Source organism: Xiphophorus hellerii, chromosome 12 (genome assembly GCF_003331165.1).
Source record: "Xiphophorus hellerii strain 12219 chromosome 12, Xiphophorus_hellerii-4.1, whole genome shotgun sequence".
Lineage (NCBI taxonomy): Eukaryota > Metazoa > Chordata > Actinopteri > Cyprinodontiformes > Poeciliidae > Xiphophorus > Xiphophorus hellerii.
Genome location: NC_045683.1, coordinates 16,014,399 through 16,042,217, shown reverse-complemented (window position 1 = coordinate 16,042,217; position 27,819 = coordinate 16,014,399). Strand labels below are relative to the sequence as shown.

Genomic DNA, 27,819 nt, shown 5'->3' with positions numbered 1-27,819 from the left:
ACGCGAGTGTTTGGTCTTGTTTGAATAGAACATCTTTGGTCAGCACCCACCCTGACGTTCCTGTTGGCGGTTGAATAGGCGGCTGCTCGTGCGGGATCAGAGCAGTCGTAGTTTTCTACGTAGCTAGCTAGCCAGATCATATTTTTTTCCTCCTGAAGACGGAGCCTGTTTGGGAACGTATCAGGTCAGTAGTAACTCCCACCGAGATTGTGTATTTTCGCGTGTCTCTCCGTCCGTTTGTGTCTGATTAGCAGGATTAGTCACACCAGGAGAAAGTTGTTCAGGTGCTGTTGACGTTACTTGAGGTGTTAGTTAAGCTAAGTAGCTAAGAGCTCTTCCGACCACCGGCTTGTACTGCTCGGGCCTTTCGTTACTTAGCAACTAATCACGTCTGTTTGTCAGCGGGATATCAGAATGGGGATTCGAATAAGCCGGGGAGGTGACAGTTAAGGCAACAGACTGCGGAACTATCCACACAGGTGATCCAATCTCGCTGGTCGTAATGCCGACGCTCAACTTGTGACAGCTACGGTGCTCCTGTCTGGGCTTCGCTGACATTGCGGAGTCTTTCAGACTTGAGGAATTTGTTCCACTCGCTCGGCTTGCGTCGTTGTTAGTTAAGGTGAGGGGATCTTCTGACCGTTTTTAAACGTTAGTGCCTCCCTGGAAACAAGCTGTTTAACAAGACTGTAAGATGAGTTAGCTGACATTTTTGGCAGTACATCATCTGCTACCAGATGTGCCACCTCATCGTCTGATTCTGATCCGTTAGCTTCAGGCAGTGAGGTGAACAAGTTGTGCTAATAAGGCATGTGTTTGACCTAAAACGAAACGCATTTTACTGTGTTAAAATGACACTGAAAGACTGTAATGTGTCACTAAAGCAGATGTGCTATGATGGACTTTGGATCTGTGTTGTAGTCTAAAGGTCTGATTTCGGCTTTTAAGATTTTGCTTTTCTGATTCAGAGAAAAGCAGCTTAGTTTCTGTTGGACTGATTATTAAGGCTGCAGTGTGTTTTGCCAAGAATGTTTACTAGTTTCCTTCCCATTTACAAAAAGAACATTAGGGTGTTTACAAGCCATTATTGTGTAGATTTGATTTTCACTATTCATCAAATTGTTTTCATTTGAAGAACAATTCACAAAAATATAACTGTCCAAGAAAAGCATTCAAGAAAATACAATATTCTGGTTGGACATTATGTCTTATATAAGTATGTAGACTGTGAGGATTAATTTCAGAACTGATCAAACTTAAGACAGAATCTCACCCTTTCTGCTGCTTCTCTTTCTGCTGTATTCTTTTCTACACCTCCTCTGTCAGTGCCAGCAGGGGCCTACGTAATCATCCCAGCAGATGTTTCCTCACTGAGGAAGAGGTAGAGTTTGGCTTTGCCTTGTGACAACAAAAAGGAGTGGGAGACACTTCAGATTACAAGGCGTTCTTATTTTGGGTGGTGAGACATTTTAAAAAAAATGTCTCTCCTTCCACCTGAGGTAGTAGACATATACATCAACAACCCTGGGTTGTGGAGGTGCCCTGCCTGACATGTTAACCTGCTACACTTGGTTGCTTGTTCATTAAGTCACGGGCTAATATTAACCCACTGAAGGACGCTGTGGAATGAAAGCTCACTGGCTTGTGTAACAATTTCCACTTTCAAATTAGATGGCAGTAAACAACACTTACATGTTGTGAAGACAAATGTATGGACATTTTTTCATCTTGTATTCTTATTCACGATTTTGGGGGAGGTTTTCAGAACTACTACTTGAGCCTGCACTATCTTTTGAGCCTCACTTTAAACATGAAGGTTGTTGTCGTAATGAAGAGGTTCAGTTCAGTATTCCTGCCATGTAGGAATTTCAGTTCTGTTTTGCAAACTACAGTCTGTGTTTCTGTTTACATTGGTCAGAAAAAATAAAGGGCTTTTATTGAAGTTATTACTTAGTGCTTTTCATTTTGAAGGTCATATATGAGAATTATTATAACATTTTCTATTTTAGTTTTCCTTGGGCTTGTAGGACACAACAGTTACTACTCAAAATCAAGAAATGTCTAAAAAGAAAAAATGGAACAGAGGGGAAAACGGGGCCTCCAAAGAGTTGAATTCATAAAGTGAAGATCTATGTGGAAATTCATTTAGTTGGGAGAAAGTCAGGAAAAATGTTAACTGAGAACGGCATCTTGGAGACTTAAAAGAATCAGCACAGTAGAGGTGTAAAAGGATTTTCTGGTGAGCTCGGTCTGCCTGTAATTCACCACTGATGAGTAACGGCTTGTGACAAAGGTTATAATTGGAAACACAAAGGTTCTGCCAGCATTATAATTCCTGCTTCAGTTCTGACCAGCATTGTTTCTTCACTATTTCTTCTAACAACCATGTCAACAGAATGGATTTTTTTTTTTTTTTAGCTAACAGTACATTCAGGTCTCACATTTCCACACATAATCAGCCTGTGTTTTTATTGTGAGTATTTAACTGTGCCACAGTAATATGGTTATAATGTAGCTTAGTTTCTTGCGTGTGTTCTGACTCTAAAGGTTAAAGATAATGCTGCACATGTGGTTTTTGAAGTACTACAGACTGCAGCTTCAGTCAAATGCTCTCGCTTTCATTTGGCTTCAACGCTTAGAAAAGAAGTCGCATCTAAAGCTAAATGACATGGGTAAACATGCAGGAGGTAACGCTTGGAGAGAGATTATTGGTTTAATGCAAACTGCCAACCTCAGCTGATGTTTTTTTGGGTTGCTGCTTCCCTTAAATCCAAGACTTTAGTCCTATAGTAATCCTTGGGGAAACAATTGTTGGAAGCAGGGAGAGTTTCTTTCAACATATTTATGTTACCTCTAAAATGTGACACTTGACCTTTTGTCTCTTGAAAATTTTACAAAGCACTGGAATTTGGCTTCAATTCAATCTGTAGATTACACTGGGAGTCAGAGGCAAAAGATTAACATTACTGGGAAAATTTTCCACCTAAGTATATCATCTGTAGTTGGCCGCATCAGCTCACTGATCACAGCTAAAAAGTCATCTTGCAAAACTTTAAAGGTTTGTGTTGGACATTAGTTGAACTGATGCAAGCATTTTGTTTTGTTGCTGTTTTTTATATTTCAGTTGGATAAAAAAAGAAATAGAGATTCATTATTTCCCTGGCCTCCTTTTGAAGGGAGAGGTCTGACGGGAATCATTTATGACACATAAAGAGAAAACTGGAACACTGCATTCAGACCAAGTCATGCTTGTAGATGGCTGTCCTTTTTTCACAGGTTGTCTTCAGGGAGATTTAAGAGCTTCTCTTTATTCTATCCAACTTTTTTTTTCGGTTTTTGTGGAACTGTGTTGCATGAGGCATCAGTCTGAGCAGAAGAGTCAAGACATCACAAACCTCTGCTACTTCTTCCAACCATGACATGTAATCTGTCCAGCAACTTTTGATTCTTTCCTGAGGTCTCCACCCATTGCCACTCCTTTATTGTTTTGGCAGTTAAACACGGTGTAGCTCTCTAGCGTTTTCATGACTGAAAGGTATGTTTCTGTTTTCCTTATCTTTCTGAGCAAAATTTCTGTGGTGTGAACTATTGTGGTATTTTCCTGGGAGGGGATTGTAAAGCCTGCCAACATACCATGCATGTTTAATGCCAATTTGTCAAAAAATTCAAACTTGTTTTGTTATATCAGAAATTATATGCTCTTTCTATGGTGACATGAAAACTGCAAAAGGAAAGTCGCTTTGCTTCATGTTTTCTTGTTTGTGTAGCTTTCACTCATCAGGAACATCCTTGTTCATGTTCCTTTTTTTCTGTCTCCCTCTTCTGCCATATCGTTCTCTGTGTAAAGCAAACATTCACATGAATAGGTCCAGAGTTCTCATTAGATAGCCTTGAAACTCACGTCAGGGAGACTAATACATGTTTTATTCTATCATTAATGCAAGCATTGTGATAAACAACAAGCAGTGGCTGTGACAGAGCCTTATTCTGGTTGGTGTCTGTTATAGCAGGATAATCTGCTGCTGGTAGTGGTCGTGTTTCAGCTGTAATCCCGTTTTAGAAAAGCTGCCAGCCAGCCATGCATGATTTTAGACAGCAGAATGATTGAGTGAGAGAAGATTTCAAGGTCTGTGTTGCTTCTCATCGAGGTCACACGATGAAGCATTAAAAAGTTCATGATATCTTTACCAAAGGCGGCAAATCGGCTGGCCTTTCTGACGGGATATTTTTAGATCCATGACTCTGTGTTCTGAGAAGCCTGTTGTCATAATAGCGACACAATGCTTGTGCTAAAATCAAAGTAAATTGTAAGACCATTATTGGTCTGTGGTTCTACACGCACACAAAAAAAATCCCAAAAATATTTTTAATAGATTTTTTGTTTTGTCTTTCTGTCTCAACAGGGTTCTTTTTTTGTAAACAGAAGCTTTCCTCCCTTTTCCCCTTTTTCCTGTTTTTTTTCCCCTTTTTGTTAATTTTTTTACCCCTTCATTATTTGAGGAGAGAACTGCTTCACCATCACAGACCTGGAGAAATTTGTTTTGATGCTTTTGAATCAGCCTTCACCCACTGAAAGACACAAGCTTTGTGGGTCGGATCACTGCAGGAAATATGAGCACAGCCAAGCCCACTGGGATCAAAGCTCCTACCAAGATAGCTAGACCACCTGGAACTGGAGCCCCAAAGACCAACCCACCCACAGGTGTAGTATGAATTAGCAAAATTATCTTTTTTTGGCTTTTAGTGAAGGTTCTTCTTGAAATGTGCACTGTATACTATATTGCTGAGTTTTGTGAGCTTGCTAAATAAATTAAACTGTGTAAATTCTTCTTCTTGTGCTTATTTACAACCCAATAACTGGAGATGCTCACATCAAGCTGTTCCTGGCTTATGTTGATTTCTGATTTTCTTATGTTTGCATTGGAGACATTTTTTCCCTTGGCTATAATGCATAACGAGGGAGAAAATGCAGACTCTTTGATGAATGTAGCAAATTTTAATCCCACTGAAAATGAAGGAATTGCAAGATTTTCTCAATTTATGTCGAAAGTATATATGCCTAAATTTCATTCTATACTTGTGAAACAAAAATAGGAAAAAATGCAACAAAGCACATAATGCTCAGGGAAGAGGGGGTGTTTACTGCCTTATATTGATTGAAGTTCTTGGATTTGTTTCTATTTGATCCATCTATCCCAGATCAGAATATTGGCAGACTCTGACTCCATCAGACTGATTGACTGATGGATCTCTGACAAGAATGCATAAAGAACTCAATTGGCCGTGTTTTTCTTTTGATCTGTCTGACTAAGTCATTGACGTAATGGAGAAACTCTGTTCTCTTTTTGCAAACGCAGCTAAACCTGGTGTGGCTGACAAAGCAGCTGTTGGAGATGGCAAGAATGCTGAAGACGAGTTCCAGATTGGGGAGAGAGTATGGGTGAATGGAAACAAGCCTGGCTACATACAGTTTTTGGGAGATACGCAGTTTGCTCCAGGAAAGTGGGCAGGAATTGTCCTGGATGAACCGATCGGGAAGAATGATGGGTCTGTGGCAGGGGTGCGCTACTTCCAATGTGAAGCCCTTCGAGGGATATTTACACGCCCTTCCAAGTTGTCTCGCACAGAAGGTGATGCTAATGGGACCCAAACTGCGCCACAAAGCCGCGCACCATCTCCCGCCCCTTCAGTCGGAAGTGTGGCCTCCCAAACCCCTGCTGCTAAATCAACCTTGCCCTCAAGTGCTACCACCGCCAAGAAAGCCTCTTCCCCTGCACCAGCTACAGCAGAGCCTTCTAACCTGGCAAAAACAAACAGCGGCTCCGTCTCCAACCTCTCTGAGAGTGGCTCCGTCAAGAAGGGGGAAAGGGAGCTGAAGATGGGCGATCGTGTGCTGGTAAAGTTGCTACTTTTTTTTATTTTTTATATAAATTTCAGGATTGAGACCTAATTGTGATCCATGCCTCTTGGTGGCATTCATATTTGAATGGATGGTAACCTTGAAGCCACATGTCTCACGAAACTTCTCGCACCTTCACATGTCTAACACTTTTCAGCCGTTTTAGAAGCATTTTACGAAGTTAATTCCCATCACCATCTGTTTACAGTGCTTTCAGTCTAATTAAGTGCTGATGAGCACTTTCCTTCCTCCTTACAAATTCCCTTTTTTGTCTCTTGTTTCTGCCTGAAGGCTGTTTGGCATTCTATCCTCACAGGAAGTGTTGCTCATGTAATGGGGCTGCAGAGTAAATTTACTCACCTTTACCAAATATAGCTTCTTGAGAACTTTGCTGCTGTAATTTTTTTCATTTTTATAACCATTCATTTCCAGTTTGAACATTCAGTTCCAAGCTTAAACACGTTTGTTTCTGTTGCTTTTATGGAATAATCTCACTCGAGGTTTATTAGCAAGCAAAGCGGATTGCTTTTTAGGCTTATCTGTTGAGAGGATTATGTTTGCTAATGTTTGGTGTTTTCCTCTCAGGTTGGTGGCACAAAGGCAGGAGTGGTGCGCTTCCTTGGAGAAACTGATTTTGCCAAAGGCGAGTGGTGTGGCGTGGAACTAGATGAACCTCTTGGAAAGAATGATGGGGCAGTGGCTGGCACTAGGTATGAAAGCCACTTGATTCACGAAAGACTAAAAGAAATGTTGTTTTAATAAACCACACACCTTTGTTCTACAGTTGAATTATTCTCACTTTGTTTATTTTTGTCTCTAGATATTTTCAGTGCCAACCTAAATATGGCTTATTTGCTCCAGTTCATAAAGTCTCACGTATTGGCTTCCCCTCCACAACTCCAGCCAAAGCAAAAACAACAGCTCGAAAAGTAGTGACCACACCAGCCGGGCTGAAGAAAAGCCCCAGTTCCTCTTCAGTCAGCACCATGAGCTCAGTTGCGTCCTCCGTCAGCACCAAGCCAAGCCGAACAGGCCTGGTGAGACAACACAACACTTAACATTGAAATCTCACTCTCGTAAACTTGTTTTATTTGGTGCCTCGCTGTATGGTCACGCTGGTTTTTCTTTTTGACCAGCTAACTGAAACGTCATCTAGGTATAATCGAAAGATTTCGGGCACCACAGCACTGCAGGAGGCCCTGAAAGAGAAGCAGCAGCATATTGAGCAGCTAATGGGTGAGAGGGACATGGAAAGAGCTGAGGTGGCCAAGGCCAATAGCCATGTTGGCGAGATGGAACAAGAGATCAGCTTGCTCAGAGAAGACCAGGAGCAGGTTGGCTCACAAATTACAAGTTTGGACATTGCATTTTTTCAGTCAGTATTAAGGCTCTTGTTTTTTTGGTTTTGAAGATGGAATCAAAGATGGATCAGCTCCGTTCCCTGGTGGAAGCTGCAGATAAGGAGAAAGTAGAACTACTAAATCAGCTGGAGGAAGAGCGCAGGTGAGAGTTGTGTTTGAGACGAGCACACCTTCACATCAGACACTGTTTCTGAGTTTATTATGATATTTAATTGTTTAACAGGAAAGTGGAGGATCTTCAGTTTCGAGTAGAGGAGGCTTGTATTACCAAAGGAGACCTGGAGGTAAACTTACAACACATAATATCTCTGAGGAAAAGTGCAAGATGTTCAATAAAAATATGGCAGGAATATAAATTTTTTTTATGGTCAACTAGTTTCAATTTTTAAAAAATCTATATATTTTTACTAGTAGCATGTGCTCTAACATCAAGTATAGTTCAACTCAATATCTTCACTTAAATAAAATCTACTTTAAATACTTGATTTTCAAAAGCTAATTAATTGTTTTCCCCAATGTCTCTCCTGCAAGATGATTCCACTTGCAATTAACTAGCATCCTTTGTCAGAGTTGCAGTCTAGGTAGTTCAGTTCATTTGCTTTTACTCTTATCCATATAGAACCATCTACTTGTCTACTTAATTTGAATAGGCAGCTTCTAGCTTTATCATATGTTAGCAGATATGCAGTCAAATGAAAGTTTAAAAAAAAAAAAAAGATCCAAGAAGAGAAGGCCCAAAAGCAGGAAATGGTTACATAACCAAACCCAATCTCTATCAATCGACCTAAATCCTGTTATTGTCAGGCATGAGTCAATTACAAACATGTTACTACTCACAGGAAGAGGGATTAACAATTGGTATTAAAATTTGCTTTGTCTATCAGTATAAAAAAACAGAATTTATTTTACTTATTACTTTTTTAGCATTTTTATTGCATCAAGTTTCAACAGAAGTCCTGATTGAGAAAGTAGAACAGCTGAGGGATATCTGTGTTTTCTGTATCTGATGAAAGGATGTATCTGTTTCACAGCGCTACGCAGGAAATCATAGCTATCATGAAGACATCCGAGTTTGAATTAATGAGAAAAATGAAACCAATAGGGATTGGAAGTCCCCTTTTATCACTTCTTTACTTGTGTTCTAACAATTTTAAACAGCATTTTAAAGCTACTTTAAATGCAGCTTTAAATGCATAAAATGAAAACAATATAACCAGGCGAAAATATAATTCCTTTAATTTTAGACTGTTAAAGTTGATGCTCAGCTGTGATTTTCGGTGCCTTTCTGTCCAGTAATGTGACCTTATGACTTGTTCTTGCCTCCCATCCTTGTCTTTCATGTTGGTCCAGTGCTCAGCATGAAATCACTGGATGCTCCCCTGTCATTTCACTTCACCGACATGAATCCCTCTAGGCTATGCAGCCTAACGTAATGTCTACTCAGTTTGACTCGCACGCTGTTTTCATGTTTATAGGTACTCCAATGGAAAATGACTTTAAAAATAGCAATAAATTTCAGTGATGTAAACCTTTTTTTTTCTCCATAATCACGTCTTGCTTGGTTCTTTACATTTGATTAGATTCTAAACTTTAGCTTTATAGAGGTTTAATCATTTCAGACGAGGTCCAGAAAATACATGCGATGGATCACTGAACATTTATTTAATATAACTTCTATTTTGATTTTTAATATGAAACCTAAAGTTAAGATGAGGTTTATCATGTTTACCCAGAAGCACAAATATATTTTGGTTTGCATAAAATCATTTATTAATCTCGTGCAATACTGAGAAGTCAAAACAAATTAATTCTGTGTCATAATTCAAAGCGATTTCTGTTTTACAGAAGAATATTTAAGTCGCAAGTCTTGCACATGGTGGCCTTTAAATGCTTTTAAAAGCCACTGGTGGTTAACTGCTGGTTTATTATACTTACAGTTGAAACCTTGGCCTTGGCAACCAAGAGAAATGTATTTTTTATGTTATTAAATCAAGGCTAAATGTGGATATTTATCAAGCTAGAGTTTTACCTTCATGATAGAGGAAATGTCTGTATTAGAATACATTGACCTTACAGTGCCTTGCAAAAGAATTCGTACTACTGTGTCAGAGTACAACCAGAGTTTTAATGTTTTATTGGAAGTTATATTTGATGGAAGATCAAATATATCAAATATATGTGCATTAGTGTGAAGAGGAAGAAAAATGACACATGCTTCTCCATTTTTCTTTTTCCAAATAAAGCTCTGAAATACAAGAAGTATTTGTGTTCACTCCCCTGAGTCAACTCTCTGTGGAACCAATGTTTTCTGCAATTGCAGATCTTTTTGGATGATTTTCTATTACATCAGACTGAAAACTTGCTTACTATTTATTTATTTTTTTTAAGACCATGGCTCCAGTCCAGTCAGATTGGATTACTGGTCAAGGAGTCTAAATTGGCTGGTCTGGACTTTGACTGGTCTACGTAAACATGATTTGACCTAAACCAGTGGTTCTCAATCCTTTGTTGTAGCTGAGGAAGTAATGCAATCATTTTAATCAGGTGTGCTGGAGCAGAAACTGTTGTTGCCCTCCTCTGTGTTCTTGGGCCTTCATGATGCTGTTTGTTCACTAACAAACATCGGAGGCCGTCACAGCTGGATTAAATTGCACACACTGGGGGCTTTATTTATTAGTCAGATTCTGAAATCAGTGCTTTCCACTGGGTTGTATTTTAGTGAGTAGCGTGTCTTCACAGATTTGTTTCTGCAAAAATAAAATAAAATCTCTTCAGTTTTTTCTTTCACTTCTCAAAATTTACAATTTTTTTGTTGGTCTCAGATAAAATCTCTGTACAACAAATGGCAGTTTATGGTTGTAACGTGACATGAATACCTTTGCAAGTTGCTGTAAGTTACAGTTTATTACAGGGGGTGTTACTACTTATGAAAAAGCATTGGTTTGATATACATGGTCATTTTTGTTTATTAATCATAACAGTTTGCTTTATTCACCAGGTGTCAGTTTTGCATGTTTATATCTACAACTGCCTGCTACAAACTCATCCCTATGCGTTTATGGGTATGCTTGTCCTGCACACCCATAAACATGCTTGTGTTGTATTTGCCATTACCCATTCACAAGAAATGCCCATTTGCAGCCATTTTGCCTCAGCATGAAATCCCTGCATGTGGTGTCTTCTCATTTCCACCAATTTACGACGTACCGCGCCCATCCAGATCCAATTCCCAAGCCTTTCAGTTCGTCACACACAAACACAACTCACTCAACTCTCTCTCCTGTTTCCCCTCCCTCTCTGTCTGTGTTGGGCTGGCATGTGATGGTGGCACTGGTGTGTTCTCTTCCTCTCCTCCTTGTTTACTAACAGACGCAGACCAGACTGGAGCATGCCCACATTAAGGAGCTTGAACAGAACCTGCTCTTTGAAAAGACCAAAGCTGAGAAACTCCAAAGAGAGTTAGAAGACACTAGGGTAATGAATTCTGCTTGGGGACGGGGGTGCTGCATTGGGAGAGAGGGCCAGAGGCGTGAATACAGAGCGAACAAATGTTGAGGTTTTCAGAGGTGCCAGTTACGCTTAGTATAGGTTTGTACATGTGTAAAGATGTGATTTTTGCAGAGTTTAAAATTGATCTTGTACTAAAAATCAGCTTATACTGTAAATATAACCTCAATGGCCACTTTATTATGTACACCTCCTAGTTAATTGCGGGCTAGACCACTGCTTGCCATCCTATCTGCCTTCATTCTTCATAACAGAGATTCAGAACCATTCCTCAGATATTTTGAAATGTATTGACATGATTGCATCATTATATCTGGATGTGCAGGTTTGTCAGCTGCACGTCCATGATGCAAATCTTCTATTTCTCCAAATCCCAAAGGTGCTCTGATGGCCTGAAATCTGGAATATTGAGGCCAATGGAGCACAGTAAACTCATTGTCATGTTCAGCATACCAGTCTCAAATGATTTAAACTTTGTGACGGGTTGGATTATCCTGCTGGATGAATTGATTTACACTACTTTGGTTTAAAAAAAAAAAAAGGATGGACAGGTCAGCAGTAATATTTAGGTAGACCGTCCAGTTGGTACCAAAAATATTCCTCATACAAGTACACTACTCGATGCTTTTATACCAGGCAGAATGGTTCCATCCCTAAAGTCTGAATGCTTCACCTCACTTTTTTTTTTACCTGCACCACTGTTTTGATGGGCTTAGTTTTGTTAGGAGGCAGTTCAACATCTGTATGTGGTAAAGTGGCCAATAATGTTTATCCAAGACTTAATTTATACTGCATGAAGTCAGGTTTTTAACATTTTTATCTCTAAAAGGTCCTCTAAATTTTAACCCAATTCTCTATAAATGCTTTCCACAAGTTGCTCAGCATGAACCAATGCTTTTCTGATATTGCTGCTTAACCAGACAGACAACCTTTCCCTGTCGCCTCAAATCATTTTCCCAGATGTCCCATGTTGTATTTCTCCAGTCCCTCCTGGCATCCATTTGTCCTGCTTATTTGGTGTCCCTACGTTTTGCTAGTATAAAACCTACTCTGCTCCCCTAACTCTGAGTCCTGGTATTCCTTCATTGTATTGAAGTCATTATATGCACCAAATTCTGACTATAATGTGATTTATTGTATGAATTTCTTTTCCTAATATAAATATGTGACATGTTAAAACCAAGGTGGAAAAGTATGAAAGAGGCCGGTGAAACTTTTTGAGTTCTTTACCTCAGCAGAGTCACAGGCTGTTTACTTCCATGCCATGTGGCATTGATACAGTAATTTGTTTCAAAAGAGCCCAAAGCAAATATTGAGCGCACATAGTAGACATTTATGTAATTTTTTATTTGGGTTTATGTAATAACATTTTCTGATAGTCTTAGTTTCAAGTTTTCTTTTTCTGTAAGCCATAATCATGAAAATTGACAGAAATAGAAAGTATTATGAACATTTGAGTGTAATGAATCAAAATGAGTAAGAATATTAAAATAGCTTTTGGGAATCTACAAATTTCATCTGTCATTATTTAAATTGTCTTTTGACCACAAGAGGTCAGTATAATTCCTTTTTGTGTGACCAAATGTTTGTATATTTTTTCTTTAAACATCAATTTGATTAGTTTCTCTATTGTAAAACAGTTTTTATTTGGCCTGAAATGCCATTTTCTATGAGTCGCACAGTAATTTTAGACTCTGTTTATGCATTATTATGTTTTAAGATTTTTGAATAGAATTCTGTTGCAAGTGAAAGATTTCTGCTTTTTAAGGTTGCTACAGTGTCGGAAAGATCCCGTATCATGGAACTTGAGCGAGACCTTTTACTGCGCAACAGAGAAGTGACTGGCCTGAAGCTGCGTCTTGAGATGCAGCAGAACTCCGAGGACCCGAGCGGCACCCTGTCCCCTATCCTGGAAGAGAACAACTCTCTTAGGGATCAGCTTTCAGCTGAAGAAGCTAAACACCAAGAAGAGGTCGAGACATACAGAGAAAAGCTGGAAGCGCAGGAAAAAATCCACAGTGAGGCGGTCGCCCAGCTTCAGGCGACATCTGTAATGCTGTCCAGTGACAAAGAACAGCTACAGATGCGTTTAAGCCAAGCAGAGAAGGACAATGTTGACACCGTTGAACTGTGGCGTTCAAAGATGGAGTCTGCCATGGAAGAGCTGAAGGCATCTTTGAGCAATGGTGCAGATGCTCAGATAGAAGAGTTTGCAGAAACCAAAAGTGACCTGGAAAGGCTCAAGGTGGAGCATGAAATAGCTTTAGAAGAGGTTGCAGCCAAACACGAAGCCAAGGCCTCAGCTTTGACCCAGGAGATGCAGGCACAGCTGTCGTCTCTGTCTGAGGAAAAGGAGCGACTGGAGGAGTCACTGCGGTCCAGTGTCGAGAAAGCAGAAGAGCAGCACCTGGTGGAGATGGAGGATGTCCTTGGAAAGCTTCATGCTGCTGAAACCAGGATAAAGGAGCTCGAAGAAAAAGAAACCAGGCTGGCACAACAGTTTCAGGACAAGGATACAGAAACCAAAGAGCATCAGGGAGATATGGCAACTCTACGCAGGCAGTTAGCACAAAGTAACCAGGAGTGTGTGGCTCTGAAGAGTCAATTAGAGGAGCTCCAGAACCAAGGAGATGGGAATAGTGCAAAGGTAGGTTTGAAAACACCTCTCGGTCATTTCACTGTTCTGTATTGTCTTTTTTTTTCTTCTTCTTTTTTCCTCAGTATTTTATGAAGATAAACTTTTGCTTACTGCAGGTTGTGGAACTGAGCTCACAGTTGGAGGGTAAAGAGCAGGAAGTCGTCACCTTACAGGAGAGTCTGACTACACTACAGCAGCAGAGGGACGTCATGGACAGCGAGATTAAAAGCCTGGTGAGGTTCATAGAACAGTGTTTGTGTTTCTCTTTGGGACATGATTGACTTAATCATCCATTTATTCTGTCCTGCGACTACAATGCCTCCTTGTTTCACTTTTGTCATGTATAACGACATAACAAATGACATTTTTTTCTCCCCACAGAATCTAAGGCTGCGGCGAAGCACAGAGGAGCTGAATAAAGCAGTTGAAACAATGAAAGGTAACGGATATAGTCATTGTGGGACGTAATACCCCTAATGTTTTACTATGAAGAGTTTACAGCTTTTTCCTTTTAAGTTTGCTTGGATTAAAAACGTGTTTTGTTTTGGACAGAAACAATTGAGAATCTGGTTAAGAAGAACGAACACTGCACGTCCTTAGCTAATGAATCAGAGACCCTAGGAAGTCAGCTTGCTGGTTAGCAGATTGAAACTGTATTTGTTCTGTGCTGAATAATTTGTAGTAAAGCTGTATCAAGCCAGTATTATGTTATAGTATATATTTTTTTTTTTCTTCCCATTATAACAACATTTGGACCCTCAATCAGCTGGTCTTGTTTTTCTTTAGTAATGGAGAGAAAACTGAAGTCTGCAGACGAAAAGCTTGAGCAGTTGTCAAAGGACAAGAGCAAGTTGGAAAATGATATTTCAGACATGATGAAGGCGTCTGGTGACAATTCAGTCCAGCTCACAAAAATGAATGAAGATCTCAAGCAGAAGGAAAGGTGGTGAAACTAAATATTTCTTAAATGTTAAAATTAGTTTGGTCTTAATCTACTCGTTATTCAAAATTTCAGATCTGTTATACTTGCTGTGTTAGAATAGTTGTTCAGTTTTGTAACCTGTTATCTCCTTTGTTGACATTATACAGGAGACTTGAGGAGTTACAGAATCAGATGGCAGAGGAAAAAGAGAAAATGGCAGTTTTGGAAGAAAAGCTCCAGAAAGAGCAGTCCAGCAAAGGGCATGAAACCAGTGCTCTTCAGGAGAAGATAATTACCTTGGTTAGTATTTCAGGAATGTAACAAGTATTTGAACATATTCTGTTTTATGCTACTAATCCATTTAAATACTTCCACTTCTCAGTATTTTCTGTGATTTGACTCGATAACTAACGCCAGTTCCTTTAACTTCTAAAGTAATGCTTCAGAAATGTACATTCTCATGTACAATCACCCTGTCAAAACATTTCAGGACTTCAGGGAATGTGTTAGATCTAGTCAGAGGCAATAAATGTGAAGATTTGTTTCACTTTGCGGTTTTTCTTTTGCTAGGAAAACGCTCTTAAACAAAGTAAGAGTCAGGTTGAGGATTTGAAGGCCTCACATGAGAAATCCCTCTCTGAGGCCTCCAAGCTCCATTTGAAGGAATTCGAGATTCTGCAAACACAATTTGGTCAGTTGAAGATGGAGCTTTCCTCCTCCAAGGACAAAACTCGAGAGCTGGAGAAAACTGTGTCTGAGCTGCAGACATACAAAGAACAGGCCCAGGTAAGCACTGCTTCAGAAGTATGTAAGAGGAGTAAATATGTTTTAAGAGATTCACTGGCACCGTGTTTAAAGATTAGCAAGGTTTATGGTATTTATAACTTGTAAGGAACATTTGTGAAAATCTAAATGTTTAACAAAGTCTAAAATGGCATATTATTTGTAAATATTAAATATATCTTTTGTTTTTAAACACCAAAGCATAATGTGAAGCGCAGCTTTAAAAAGCATCAATTTGGTTTAAATGCAATTTTGTTAATTTTTGCACTATTATATTTTTTAAACTCATTTACCTTAATGGTAATGATTAGTAAAAATTAAAAAAAAAATACCAGGCAGAGGGTAGAATGACTCAACTTTAATAAAATAGTGTATTATGTTTAATAGTTTTATCTATTTTTTTTGTCAAAAGAAAAAAAAAATTATACCAATTTAAAAGAAAACCAAAAGCAGGAGACTGTTTTTTTTTTTTTTACGTCTACACTGTGAATGTGTTCATTGTTGCCCATCATGTTTTCATTACCATTATCACCACTAAAAATTTCAAAGCGGGCACCAGCACAGAAGCAATCCATGTCATGTTATTTTATATTTATTTATTTATTTTTTTGCATTACTCTCAACTCAGTAAGCTGTAACACCTACCACTCATTTCCACTTGGAGGCACCATGTTAGTAGTTGGCTGGAACCCTTTTGACCTTCAGAACTACCATAATTCATAACGGCACAGATTCAACAAGCTTTTAGATGTTGGTCAATATTAACATATCAGGACCCTCCAGTGAATGACTCAGGCAGACTGTGGTGATAACACAACGCCCAGTTGGTGCCGTGGGGCTAAAAGTACAAGAACAAAATATACCCCACACCATTACAAGCACCAACCTGTTGACCAACCACAAAATAAATCTTTACACTGAGCTTCCCAAGTCTCTTGCATGTGAGGGAGTGGGCTTTAAAAGGACGAGTCAACTGTAAGTTTCAGGGGTGCTTATTTACTTTTTGTGAAGGGATTATTTTTGGGATTCCTTTTGCCCTGCTTTTTCTGTGGAAAATTTTCCCTTGTGTGCAAAATTATTCATACCACTGGCAGACTTGGATTTAAATTTATGTTCATTTACTTCATGGCCATTTCTCTTCATGGCGAGAAGAGAAATGGCGCAGCATTTCTCTTCATGTCAATCAAATATTTTCTCTTGTGTGGGTTTGAACAAAAACATAAAGCTTGATAATTAATAGACAAGTCTATAATGGCATTATTAGACATTTAAGAGACAAGAATTACAGAAATTTGGCAATTTAGTTTACTTAATAGAAAAAAATTGTAGTGTTACTCGAATTATTTTCTGTTCTAATACTGTATAAGTGCATTATATTCATGCTGCCATTAGTGGTAAACACCATGGGAATCTACACGCCCTTTATGTTATTAATTACCTTTATTTCTGTTAATGCCATTGTTATCGAAAAGGTTTCTTAGTCGATGTGAAAATTTTCTTCCTCCGCAGTTTTTGGTTGAAAGCTTTGGTGTGACCCTCTTTCTGATTTTTATGCTTCTGAGGCTTAACCTTTCCATTTGCATATCACTTGTATCCATGACTAGATGGTTTATTTTGTATTTATTCATGCATTGCCCTGTGTGTATATCCCCTTTTTTCACCTTTTATTTTTCCAGCGGCTTTCTGCTGAGCTTGACACCTACAAGCGTGATGTTGACAATATGTCAAAAAAACTGGATAAACAGAGTCTTGATCTGGAAAACATGTTTAAGCAAAGTGAAGATCATAAAGCTGAGAAAGGCAATCTGGAGAGGCAGCTTTCTGAGATGCAAAATAAAGTTTCTGTCACTGAGATTAGTTGCAAGGAGGTTTCAGTGCAGAATGAAGAGCTGCTGGCAACTAATGACAAACTCTCAAAACTTCAAGAGGAATTACAGACCAATACCAAACATTTAGATGAAGAGAGGACTTCCCTGAAGAAGGAACTGGAGAATCTCAAACACCTGCTGCAGGAAGCAGAGACCGAAAACAAAGACCTGCATCGTAGGTAAAGGTGAATATTTGACTCAAATTAAGGAGCTTCAAAGAGAAAATGCTGAGATGAATGACTCTGTCTTAAAGCATCAGTTGGACATCCAGCAAACTGAGTCTAAAAAGAAGCAGCTGCTTGAGGATTATGAAAATGTTTGCAAAGAGAAGAGCCGGCTGGAAGAGGACCTCAAGGAAACGGAGTCAAAATTCACCAGTGAAAGAGACGATCTGATATTAGAACGTGATTCTGCCAAAAATGCTCGGAAGTCTCTTGACACTAAAAATGCTGAGCTGCAGGCAAAAGTGAAGTCATTGAATTTAAAAAAAGAAGATCTTAAGATGAAGAATGTGCAGCTCCAGACTCTGGTAGAAACCCTGACAAATGAGAAAGCCGAGTTGTCATCTGAAGTCGGTGCTGCTGCTTTGGAGAAAAAGAACCAAGAGATGCAGAAGGAGGAACTCCAAAACAAACTCTGCCAAACCAAGAGAGACTTGGAGAGTCAAATTCGTGAATGTGAAGAGCTTAAAGCCTCTAAAGCCAGCTTGGCCCAGATGCTTGAAGAATTTAAGACAAACAGTCAAGTGACAGATTCTGAAAGGCTTACCTTGTTGCAGGAGAAAGAAGACCTGCTTGCATTCCAGAGGAAAGTGTCTGGGGAGAAAGACGACCTTTTCAGAGAGCTGCAAGAGCTGAAGGAGAAACTCCATGTCCTGACGGAACAGTTGTCCCTTTCTCATGAAAAATATAATGCGGCGTTATCATCTTTTGAGCAGGAGAAACAAGCATTGCGTCTACAGAACTCCGAAATGGAGATGACACTTCATGACTTGCGTAAAGAAAAGATGAGCCTGGATTCAGCTCTTGAGCAGCAGAAGATGGATTTTGAGCGTTTGGAGGAGGAGAAGGGAGAGTTGGAAGGAAAGTATACCAAGGCTTTATCTGAGAAGGACACTCTTTCTGTGGAGCGTGAGAAGCTCGCTGGTGATAATCGCACAACTCGGGGCCAGTTAGATGGTTATAGCAGAACCAATGCTGACCTTCTTCAACAGAAGAGTCATCTGGAAAAAAAGCTTGAAGAAACTAAGCATCAAAAAGATGAGCTGGAAGCCAAGATCACCACTCTGGAACGAGAAAAGACTGACCTGCAGAATAAACTGCAGAAGTATTGCTCTGATATTGAAATTCTGGAAAAGACCAAAATTGAACTTGTTGTTGATCGTAATAAAGTAAAAGCAGAGTTTGAGAAGTCCAACTTAGAGCTTTCTCAACAGGTAGATAACCTTAAAAAGGATCATCATCATCTTCAGTCTCTGCAGACCGAAGCTGAGCAGAAAGTCCATTCTTTCCAGGAGGAGAACCAAGTTCTGCTGCAGGAAGTCCAGGAGTTAAAAAAACAGATAACATCTCTGTCGGAGGCGAAGGACCTGCTTGAGACGACTCTACAAGCTGAAAACTGTGAAATCACTAAAGCAAAAGCTGACAAAGATGGTTTGTCTAAGCAAATTGAGGAACTTCAGAACACTTTGTCCAAAGTAATGCAGGAAAATGATAAAATATCTTTTGACCGCAAGAATGCTGATGAACAAAATAAGTCTTTTAAAGCAGAAATGGAATCTCTGAAAGGACAACTAAAGCAGCAAAAGCAAGAAAACCATCAATTGGGCCAAGATAGGGAACAGCTGTCAACTAGGCTTGAGGAAATGGGCAAACAGATGACTCTATTGACATCAGTGAAGGAAAAGCTTTTGGCTAGTCAGTCTGAACTGAAGCAGGAAACATCTTCGCTTTGCGCCAAAAAAGAAACATTACTCGCTGAACAGTCGGAGCTTCTTCAAAAGGTGGAGTGTTTGCAAGCAAGCAACAAACAGCTGCAGGCTGAACTCCAGGCCCAAAAGATTGTGAACGAAAACTTAGAAAAACAGTACAAGAGTGCTCTCGAGGAGGTGTCTGCGTCTGCTGTGGTGAAAGAAGAAATATCCTCCAGCGTTACTCAGCTGTCGGCTCAGAAGGACACCCTGCAGGCTGAGAGGGATGAAGCCGTCCAGCAAGTCAGGGCGCTCGAGTTGCAGCTAAATAACGCTATTTCTAAGCAGCTTGAGGTATTTCTCCTCCAGTACTAATTCTAGTGGTGCTGGGGCTTTGCCACCTTCACATTGCATGCTTGTTAGTTTGTCTCCCTTTTTAATTTCACGCCTTAACTTTCGTCCTCCATTTACTAACCTCTGTTTACTACCCTTAGCTCCCAGCTTTTGCCTGTGGCCTTATAACGTGAGCTAATGGTGGGCTCATTTAATTTTAGTTGGACTTTGAACACCTTGTTGCAGCCATGCAACCATTTGATGCAGTTTATTAAATGTATTAATCCAGCGAGGCTGGTCTAATGCTTCCTTTGACAGCAGGAAGTATTCGTACATTTTTTCAGTCTCCGTTCTGAGGCCACAGGTTGCAGTAATTGTGGTGGTAATTGTCAACAAGAGTTTTGAAAAATACAACGTTCTAATACGTGTCAGAATGTGTCAGTCTGTTAATCAGTGATAAAGTGTCTCAATAGAAAAGCATGTTGTTCATTTACTTATTAAATTGAAATAATTGTATTATAAAAATATGCACTTGTATATGATTTTCAACTCTCAGATCACACAATAATGAGATTCTATAGCTTTAATGTCAGCTTGCTGGTTTTATTTAAAGTTGCTCATCTCACTAAGTGTCTTAATCCTGCACTGCTTAGGCTTCTGGTAACGCCGCTGACGCTCTAGAGCAGCTCGTAAAGGAGAAAGAGGCTTTGCTGAAGGAAAAAAACGAAGCTCAGTCATTGGTGGAAGCACTGCAGCGCTCCAAGGACGAAACTCAGACTCAGGTGAGAGACTGGTAGGGTCAGAAGGAACGTCAGCGATGCAGTATTTCAGAGGTGAACTTGCTTTTTTAATCTGAGTTTTCACAGGTACTTTGAAACTTTCTAAATGTTTAAAACTTAATTTTAGATTTTTGAGGTAATAAAATTGTTTATTTTCGGGTAAAAATCCTTAGAAGTTTTTTCAACTGTTGCTGAATGCATTTTGTATCAGAATCCACATCTGGTTTGTAGACATCAAGTGCAGCACACATACAAGTATTATGCTGACTATGCTTAATAGTAAATGTTTGTAATCACCATTCTAAGGTGAAAGAAAATTTTTGAAATTTACTTTGAATCACACTTCAGAGAGAGAGCATCAATCTCTTTCTGGTTAAGAACCATTAGACTTGGAGGAGCTGACTCTCATCCCAGCTGCTCGACACTCGACTGCAAACCACACCAGTGCATGCTGAAGGTAATGGCTTGAAAAACCCAACATCATCTGCAACAAACAATAATCTTGAGCTTTCCAACCCCGACTCTCTTATTTTCAATACCAAAACTTAAGTTATTGTCCATGAACACCACAAACTGGATCGGTGAGAGGAGGCAGTCCTGACAGAGTCCAACTCTGGAGACAAACAGAATACCTTTGGGACATGTTCCTAAACCTTTTCCAGATCCATAAAACACATGTTGACTGAAGAAGTGAACTACCATGGCCCCCGAGGCAATTCTCTAAGGATAACGATCTGATTAGCCCTTCCACTGTCGAGACAAAAGCCACAAAAGCTCCAGCTCCCTACCTGCCAGTGAGGCGACATTCTCTGTACCCAAATATAAGTTGTCACCAGGAGTTGGCGTGCAACACCTGATCGCCTTCCTGCACATGGCGAGGCCTCACAACCCGGGCTTCCAGTAATTTCTTCTGGCTGAATCTGACCGAGCCCGAGGAACCAGACACAACCACCAGGAGCTTGTTGGTTGGTGATCTCCTCCACCTGGCCTGGATCAAGGGAGGAGCTCCGGTCCTCCACATCCAGGCGAGGTTTGACTCGCCCTTTCGTCTGAACTACTGAAGCACTCATAGTATGACCCAGTTGCCGTGGGAGATTAAAACAGGAGCCAAAGCTCTGAGCAACTTGGCCCTCAGGATCATAAGGACTGAAAAACTCTGCCACATTGAGATGGGGACTCAGCAGAGACGGGCAGCATGAGGAAGAGTTCAGTGAAATGATCTTTTAGCTTTAGATTTCTTAGTTACATATCTTTTTTTTTTTTTTTTTTTTTTTAGCTGGAAACTCTGAGGAAAGGGAATTTAAAGTATCAAGAAGACCTGAACACATCCAAAGAGCAGCTTTGCACAGAAACACAGAGGCTGAAGAGTCTTTGCCAGGAAGTGTGAGTACACTCATCTTGGATTGTGTGAATTTTCCAAGCTAGAAGTTATTTTAAATCCATCGTACTTTACCACATTATTTATGGTTTGAACATATATTGTCAGCCTGTCAGTTGGGTAATTTCATCATTTTATGTTTCATAAGTGAGGAGCTTAAAGAAGCAGCATCTGTGACGTCGCAGACTCTACAGATGCTTCAAGAGGAAAACAAAAGGCTGTCTCAGGAAGCTGGCAAACAATCACAAAGACCAGGGAGATCTGGTGAGGGTCATTGGGACTGGCATTAATATTGTTGTTGTACTGCGTTTATAAGTAACAATTGAAGTCAACTCAGCGTTTTTAAACTTCAATCTTTTTTTTCCCCAAAGCTAACTGATGAGCACTCAAAACTCAAGAAAGAGTCGGAAGAGTTGAAACAAAGGTAAACTAATCATGTTTTTATCGCTCCAGCATTGTCAGATAATCACACAATTATTCAATATTCTATCTTTTAAGAGTTTTTATTTAAAAAAAAAAACAAACTTGCATGGTTCCATGAGATTTGGCATTTAGTAATGTATATTGTGCTTGAATAAATGGCTGATTTATCACACTTCTTTTCCTTCAAAGCCTGCCAAATAACATCTTCAGGTACTTGATGCTTTCTGACATCATCACTTGACTGCAGTCATCTCATAAGAAAAATCTATTGGCATGTTTGACCACAGCTGCCTGGCAGACATGCTCTGTGTCTCATTCTTTGTTATAAAATTCATTATTAAATTCAGAAATACAAAACATTTTTTCAGATTTGTTAAATATCTGTTTTATGCCAAAGTTGTGGCTGAGTAATATTTGTTTTGAAATTGGAGGAGTTTTCTCTATGCACTGAACATATTTTCACGGTCCTCTCCAATCTGGGAGTGTTTGAAAAGAACTATGGATTAGAGTGTGGGAAATTTTCAGATTACCAGGCTTCGTTCTCATTTCCATTTCTAATTGTTATCCTTTTCTTCCTTGTGTTTTTTCTTCCTCCTTCATCTCCGTTTTCTGTGTCTGCTTGTTGTTCCTCTGTTGTGCGTCCTTCGTTCCCTTCCTGCCTTCCTTGCCTCTTCCTCAGTCTGTCCTTCCCACAAGACAAGACACAGGGATGTCTTGTCTTGTCCTTTCTTCCATCCTTGTGTTGTATCTTTCTCCTTTCTGTCCGTCCTTTCTTCCTCAAGTCCTACTTATATTCTGTCATGTGTCTTGCCTGCTTTGCTTGCTTTTCTTCTTTGCTTCCTTGTCCGTCTCCATCCTTGCGTATTTTGTCTTTGAAGGTCTCCATTTTTAAAGCTTGTTTGCTATTGAAGTATTTGCCATGAACTCACATTGAAGGTTGTTTAAAAATGGATATTAAGCAGAGTTTTTGTTTCTGACATTTAGCTGATACTCTGTTTAACAGTGAAAACGCTCTGAAGGAGCAGCTGAGTAGAGAGAAGGTCGCCCTCCAGCAGTCCATTCATAAAAACAGTGCCTTAGTTGCAGAAAAGGACCAGCAGGTGGAGAAACTGAAGAGTGAGGTAAGGAAGAAATCTGACATTTTACTTTATCTTACATCTGGTTTTACCTGGTAAAATCTAAATGAAGCAAAGGAGTATTTTTGACATTTATCAAGACCTGCTTTTACAATCTGTTAAATCCTAAATGTAGTTTTTAGCGTCATTTCCTTTTTGCAGCACAAACAATACCCACCAGCCCTTCAAGAGACACTTCTGACAGGATGTCACTTCTGGGTCAAATAATGACCTGCTTTCATTTTTATGTGTTTACAATCCTCCTCCTCCTCATGACTTTGAAGATGATTATCTGGAAACCTCTGTCAGTGCTGACAAACTGACACGTCTTATCATCTTCGCAGAATCAGATTTACATCTGTAAGGTTTCTTTTCTCTAAAAGCTCCTTTAAACTTTCGCTTGGAGATTAACATCATATATAAACTCCATAAATGATGGCTTTATTGAATCATCGACAGCATTATTATTCATTCATTCTTTTTTTTTTTGTCTGCAGCTCCTTCTCATCTGAAAGTGAAATTTGGTTGATGGATTGATGGTAACATTTGTCCAGTGTGTGTTAAATTATATTGTTTTCTTTACAGTTGGTTGCAGTGCGGGAAGAAAGTGCCTCTATAAAGACGCTCCAGAATACAATCGAGACTTTGGAACAGGATAAAGCTAATCTACAGGATCGCGTAAAGAGACTGGAGAAGGACCTCGCTGTCAGGCCTGATATCAGCCTGACCTCAGGTACGGCGGCATTACAAACAACCAAAGCCAACATGACTTCCAGCTCAGTGATTTCATTCATTTATTATTTTGAGCTGGAAAAGACATCGCTCTGATTTCCTTCTGTTTTCAGGAGATGCCGTTTTGGACCAACTGAGAGAAGATAAGGAGACTGCAGAGAGTCAGGTCTGGCAGTCTCACTAATCCTGAATAAAAGAACATTCCTCCTGTTTTTTCCCCTGAGTTTTCTTATAGTAACCACATTCCAATTAACATAAGACTTAAGTATGGGGCATCAGTGTATACCAACTTCTTAAATACTAATTCATTCTGCTTCAGTCTTTGTAGCTTAGTGAGAACTGGTACCTCAATAAAATGTTTTAAGTTTCATAAGGGCATGTCTGTAAAATAACGTTCAAGCATATTCTAATTTGTAGACAGTCATTACACACACCGGGATATATTTGAAGCATTACATTTTCCAGTCAATAATTTGGATTAGGAGTGTCACATCAGAGTCCTCAAGGTGTCCTGCAGGTTTTACATGTGTCCCTGAGCACAGCTGATTAAAATGACTTAGTTACCTCTTCAGCAAGTCCTCTCTGTTCAACCAGGGAAGGACCTGAAACGAGCAGGATAATAACTGACTTAAAGAAAACCCAAATGTCACTTTCTGTTGTGTAGCATAGACAGTCAATACTTGTTTGGATCTCCTTTTGCATGAGTTACTGCATCAATAACGCATGAATGTGATCTGCCTTGTAGCTCTGCTTGGGTAGCCTCAAGGTGCTTCAGTAGTGGCCTTCAGTTTGTCTGCATGATTCTCTGGTCCATCTCATCTTCCTCTTCACCACATCCCATAAATGTTCTGTGTGGGGTTCAAGGCAGAAGTGTTTCCAGGCCAGACCAGCACTGCAGCAACATCACAATGAGCTTTATTGGCCAAGATTGTGCACAAAGAAACTGACTTTTGGATTTTCATTCGCTGTAAGCCAGAATCATCAAAATTCACAGAAATGAATACTTGAACTTTAGCATTCTGGGTAATGAATCAGTTTAAGTTTTCAATTTAATTCCTGGAATAATAAATTCACTTTTCAGTATTCTGATTTATTTAGACAGAGCTGTAGATCTTCTGACGTGATCATCCAAGTTTCCACAGATTAATTCTGCATAAACGTCCCGTAGCCTCACTTCATCAGCATGTCAGCTTCCCCTCCCCTCATCCGTTTATCGTCCTAAGTCATCCTGAACTATCTGTCTGCGATGACGTAAGTGTGATATCTGTCAGAGTGTGGGGCCGCTGCCGATTCTGACATTTTTTTTCTTATCTTTTTCTCTTTAAATTCGCCTCTGCTGTGCTTTGTCTGATGTTGGCATTGCTGCACCTCCATCAGGAAGCGGTTTGTTCAAGTTTCTCATCATCTCCATCTGTGCATGCTTCTCAGTGGCTTTCATTCACTTAAACCACATTTCAGTTATGTTGTGTCACCTAAAGATTGATCACTCTTGTTTCATCAGTGCTTAAGTCGACTCTAATTACATCCCAAGTAAAGACATTTGATGATTGAAAGGGAACCATAGATATCAGATCAGAAACACTCAGACTGGGACATTTTTCTTACACTCCCAGTGACTCAGTGCAAGCGTTGATTTATCTTAAGCTGACAACTCAAAGCAGAAAATCACCACCTTGATCATTAGAGGGAATATGGTGACACACAGCTAATATTCCAGATATCTATGCAATTCTGAATGAATGTGGGTGTTTTTTGTTTGATAAAATCGACAAGATGCTACAACTAAGTTCAGCTTCATTGTGAAACAGTGAAAAGCGAATAGCCGTTACTGCTGGAAGGTTGGTTTTGTTAAAAAAAAAAAAAAGTAACCTTTTGTTGATTCAGAATCAAAATGCTCACATTTACTATTCAAGTTTTTTTGTACAGCACATTTCAGCAACATGGCAGTTCAAAGTTTGTTACGCCATAAAAACATGATAGTCGCCATGAAGCAAGCAATGAACTTTACATTTTGTCCACTACCATAATTAAGCAAATATACCGATCAGTGTTCCAGTTAATCAACGCTACATTCATAATGCATCCTTAAATGAAAAATGAATGAAGTAGAAGGAAAAGAGTTAATATAAACAGAATCTGTTTTTGGTTCATGTTTAAGCCTGGGTGTATAAACTGAGGCAGTGGTAAAATCTATGGCCCGTGTCAAACCCGAGGCCCGCCAGAAGGTTTTATGTGGCCCTCCAGTCTCTAGAAATAGAGCCCTCAACATTACAGCTCTGTGCTTAGATATTAGTTTATTAATCAAATCTGTATTCTGCCATCTTGCATCCAGGTCAAAAGATTTTTTATGTTATTTAATTTCAAGAAGTTATCAAACCCATGAGATGACTGTTTATCAATATTTTAACAGTTTGCTAGTGGATAGTTTAATCAAATGTTTCTCTCATAATCAGTCTTTTAAAATATGCCTGATCTTCTCGTGGACCAAAATTAAAGTTTGACATCCCTGATCTATGTGATAAATTAACAGTACATATAGTTGGTGGCAGGAATAGAAATATGAAAATATAACTTTAAAATGACTTCAAATTATAATAAACTATTGTTCACATTCAGATATACATCTTTTTATCTACCACCTCTTTATTAAATGTACAATTTCCTCCATAGTCAAAGTTTTGTCTAAAAACAGGTTAAGTCTCATAAGAACTCGAGTTGCTTAAGCTGTTAAGTCTTTCTCATGTGATTGAGTTTCAAATGTAAATAATAATGGTCTTAAAATGGATTTAAAACATGTTAAATTCATGTTACTGACGCCTACAGAAATCCTGGTAAGAAGACTTGTTCTGGTTTTGTTTTACATGAGGCAGAAATGATGCTCTGGGTTTGTTTTCCCTGCAGGTTGAGTTCTTGAATTCAGTTATTGTCGACCTCCAGAGGAAGAATGAAGAGCTCAAAGACAAACTGGAGAAAATGGCAGCTGCTGCCCTCAATGGGAATAGTCCGAGTGAATTGGATAATAAGTAAGTCCTAGTCAAAGCAGATCAACTGTATTTATTTTTGGCTCTGACTGAAACTCAAGAGAGGTGCCTTTGCTTCCTCCTGCAGTTATGACAAGCAGCCAGAAAAGAAGAAACCTCCTCCGAGGAAGTTCTGCGACATTTGCGACTGCTTCGATCTCCACGAGACGGAAGACTGCCCGCTACAGGAGCAGATGCCCGACTCGCCTCCTCACACCACCTACCACGGCAGTAAGGGTGAAGAGCGGCCATACTGCTACACCTGCGAGGTCTTCGGGCACTGGACGGAATCCTGCACCGACGACCAGACCTTCTAAAGCCTTCCTAAAACCGTCGTTCGCACAATCAATACATTTGCACATCTTGTTGGTCGCGCCGTTCTTTTCCGGGTCTTAGCTTGTATGTATCTCTCATGCTTGTTTTTGCCAAGCATATTTGCTGTCCACACTTGCCTTGTAGAAGAAGGCATGTTTCCCGAACGTTGAGGCATCCCAGAAGTTACAGAAAGTTGCAGCTGTTTGTCAACTGGAAACGGCTCTGGACCGGGAATGTTTAGCATCCTGGTTCTGAATGGGTGAAGAGGCGAGCTTCAGTTTAGCTAATTTATCAATATCCGACCGCTGTTTGCACAGATTGTCAGGGGCTACAGAGATACTATATTATCTTAAACTATGTGTATTTGAAACTGTAAAATACTTGATTGAAAACAGTTTTGAGCAACAAAAAAAAAATTGAAGAGTTATAGTTTATTTTTTTATGCCTGGAAATAGTATGTACTCTTTAAAAGGTTTAATAATGTAACTTTGTGTGACGGAGACAGTCTGGAGCAGAGCGGTGAAACCCGGAGCTCTTTGGCTCCAATCGGTTTAACTTTCTGTGGTCCTTTTCAAATGAATGCTGGGAAATTTATTAAGATTCTCACTTACTGTAAACCTTTGATTCCTGTTATTATGGCCTTTTCAAGAAGTTTCTAGTTAATTAAGCTGATTTCCTTTTGCATCAATGAATACTTTGACATTTTTGATAAGTTTTAAATGTCTATGAAAATAAAGTTTATGGATGAATAAAGTGTCTGCATGCAGTCATGAACAGTAATCATAATTTTTTGTTAATTTCTTCTAGAAATCTGTAGATTTGTGGTAAACTGAAGCC

At 39.5% G+C, this 27,819-nt stretch overlaps 1 protein-coding gene across 1 annotated transcript; it reads left to right on the top strand.

Annotated features, from left to right (window-relative positions):
* Window positions 1-54: 54 nt before the first annotated feature.
* clip1a (CAP-GLY domain containing linker protein 1a) lies at window positions 55-27,762 on the top strand. Its single transcript, XM_032577759.1, is given in 30 exon segments — window positions 55-184; window positions 4,404-4,702; window positions 5,358-5,896; window positions 6,485-6,609; window positions 6,720-6,936; window positions 7,036-7,233; window positions 7,311-7,402; window positions 7,484-7,544; window positions 10,630-10,734; window positions 12,536-13,414; window positions 13,522-13,638; window positions 13,787-13,844; window positions 13,958-14,041; window positions 14,192-14,348; window positions 14,495-14,627; window positions 14,898-15,113; window positions 16,787-17,155; window positions 17,157-19,241; window positions 19,874-20,002; window positions 21,276-21,382; window positions 21,526-21,607; window positions 21,609-21,647; window positions 21,749-21,801; window positions 21,990-22,010; window positions 22,804-22,921; window positions 23,501-23,648; window positions 23,761-23,813; window positions 25,025-25,030; window positions 26,549-26,670; window positions 26,756-27,762. Coding segments are annotated over 29 exon segments (6,633 nt in total). The 5' UTR covers window positions 55-184; window positions 4,404-4,611; the 3' UTR covers window positions 26,985-27,762.
* The last annotated feature ends 57 nt before the right edge of the window (window positions 27,763-27,819 follow it).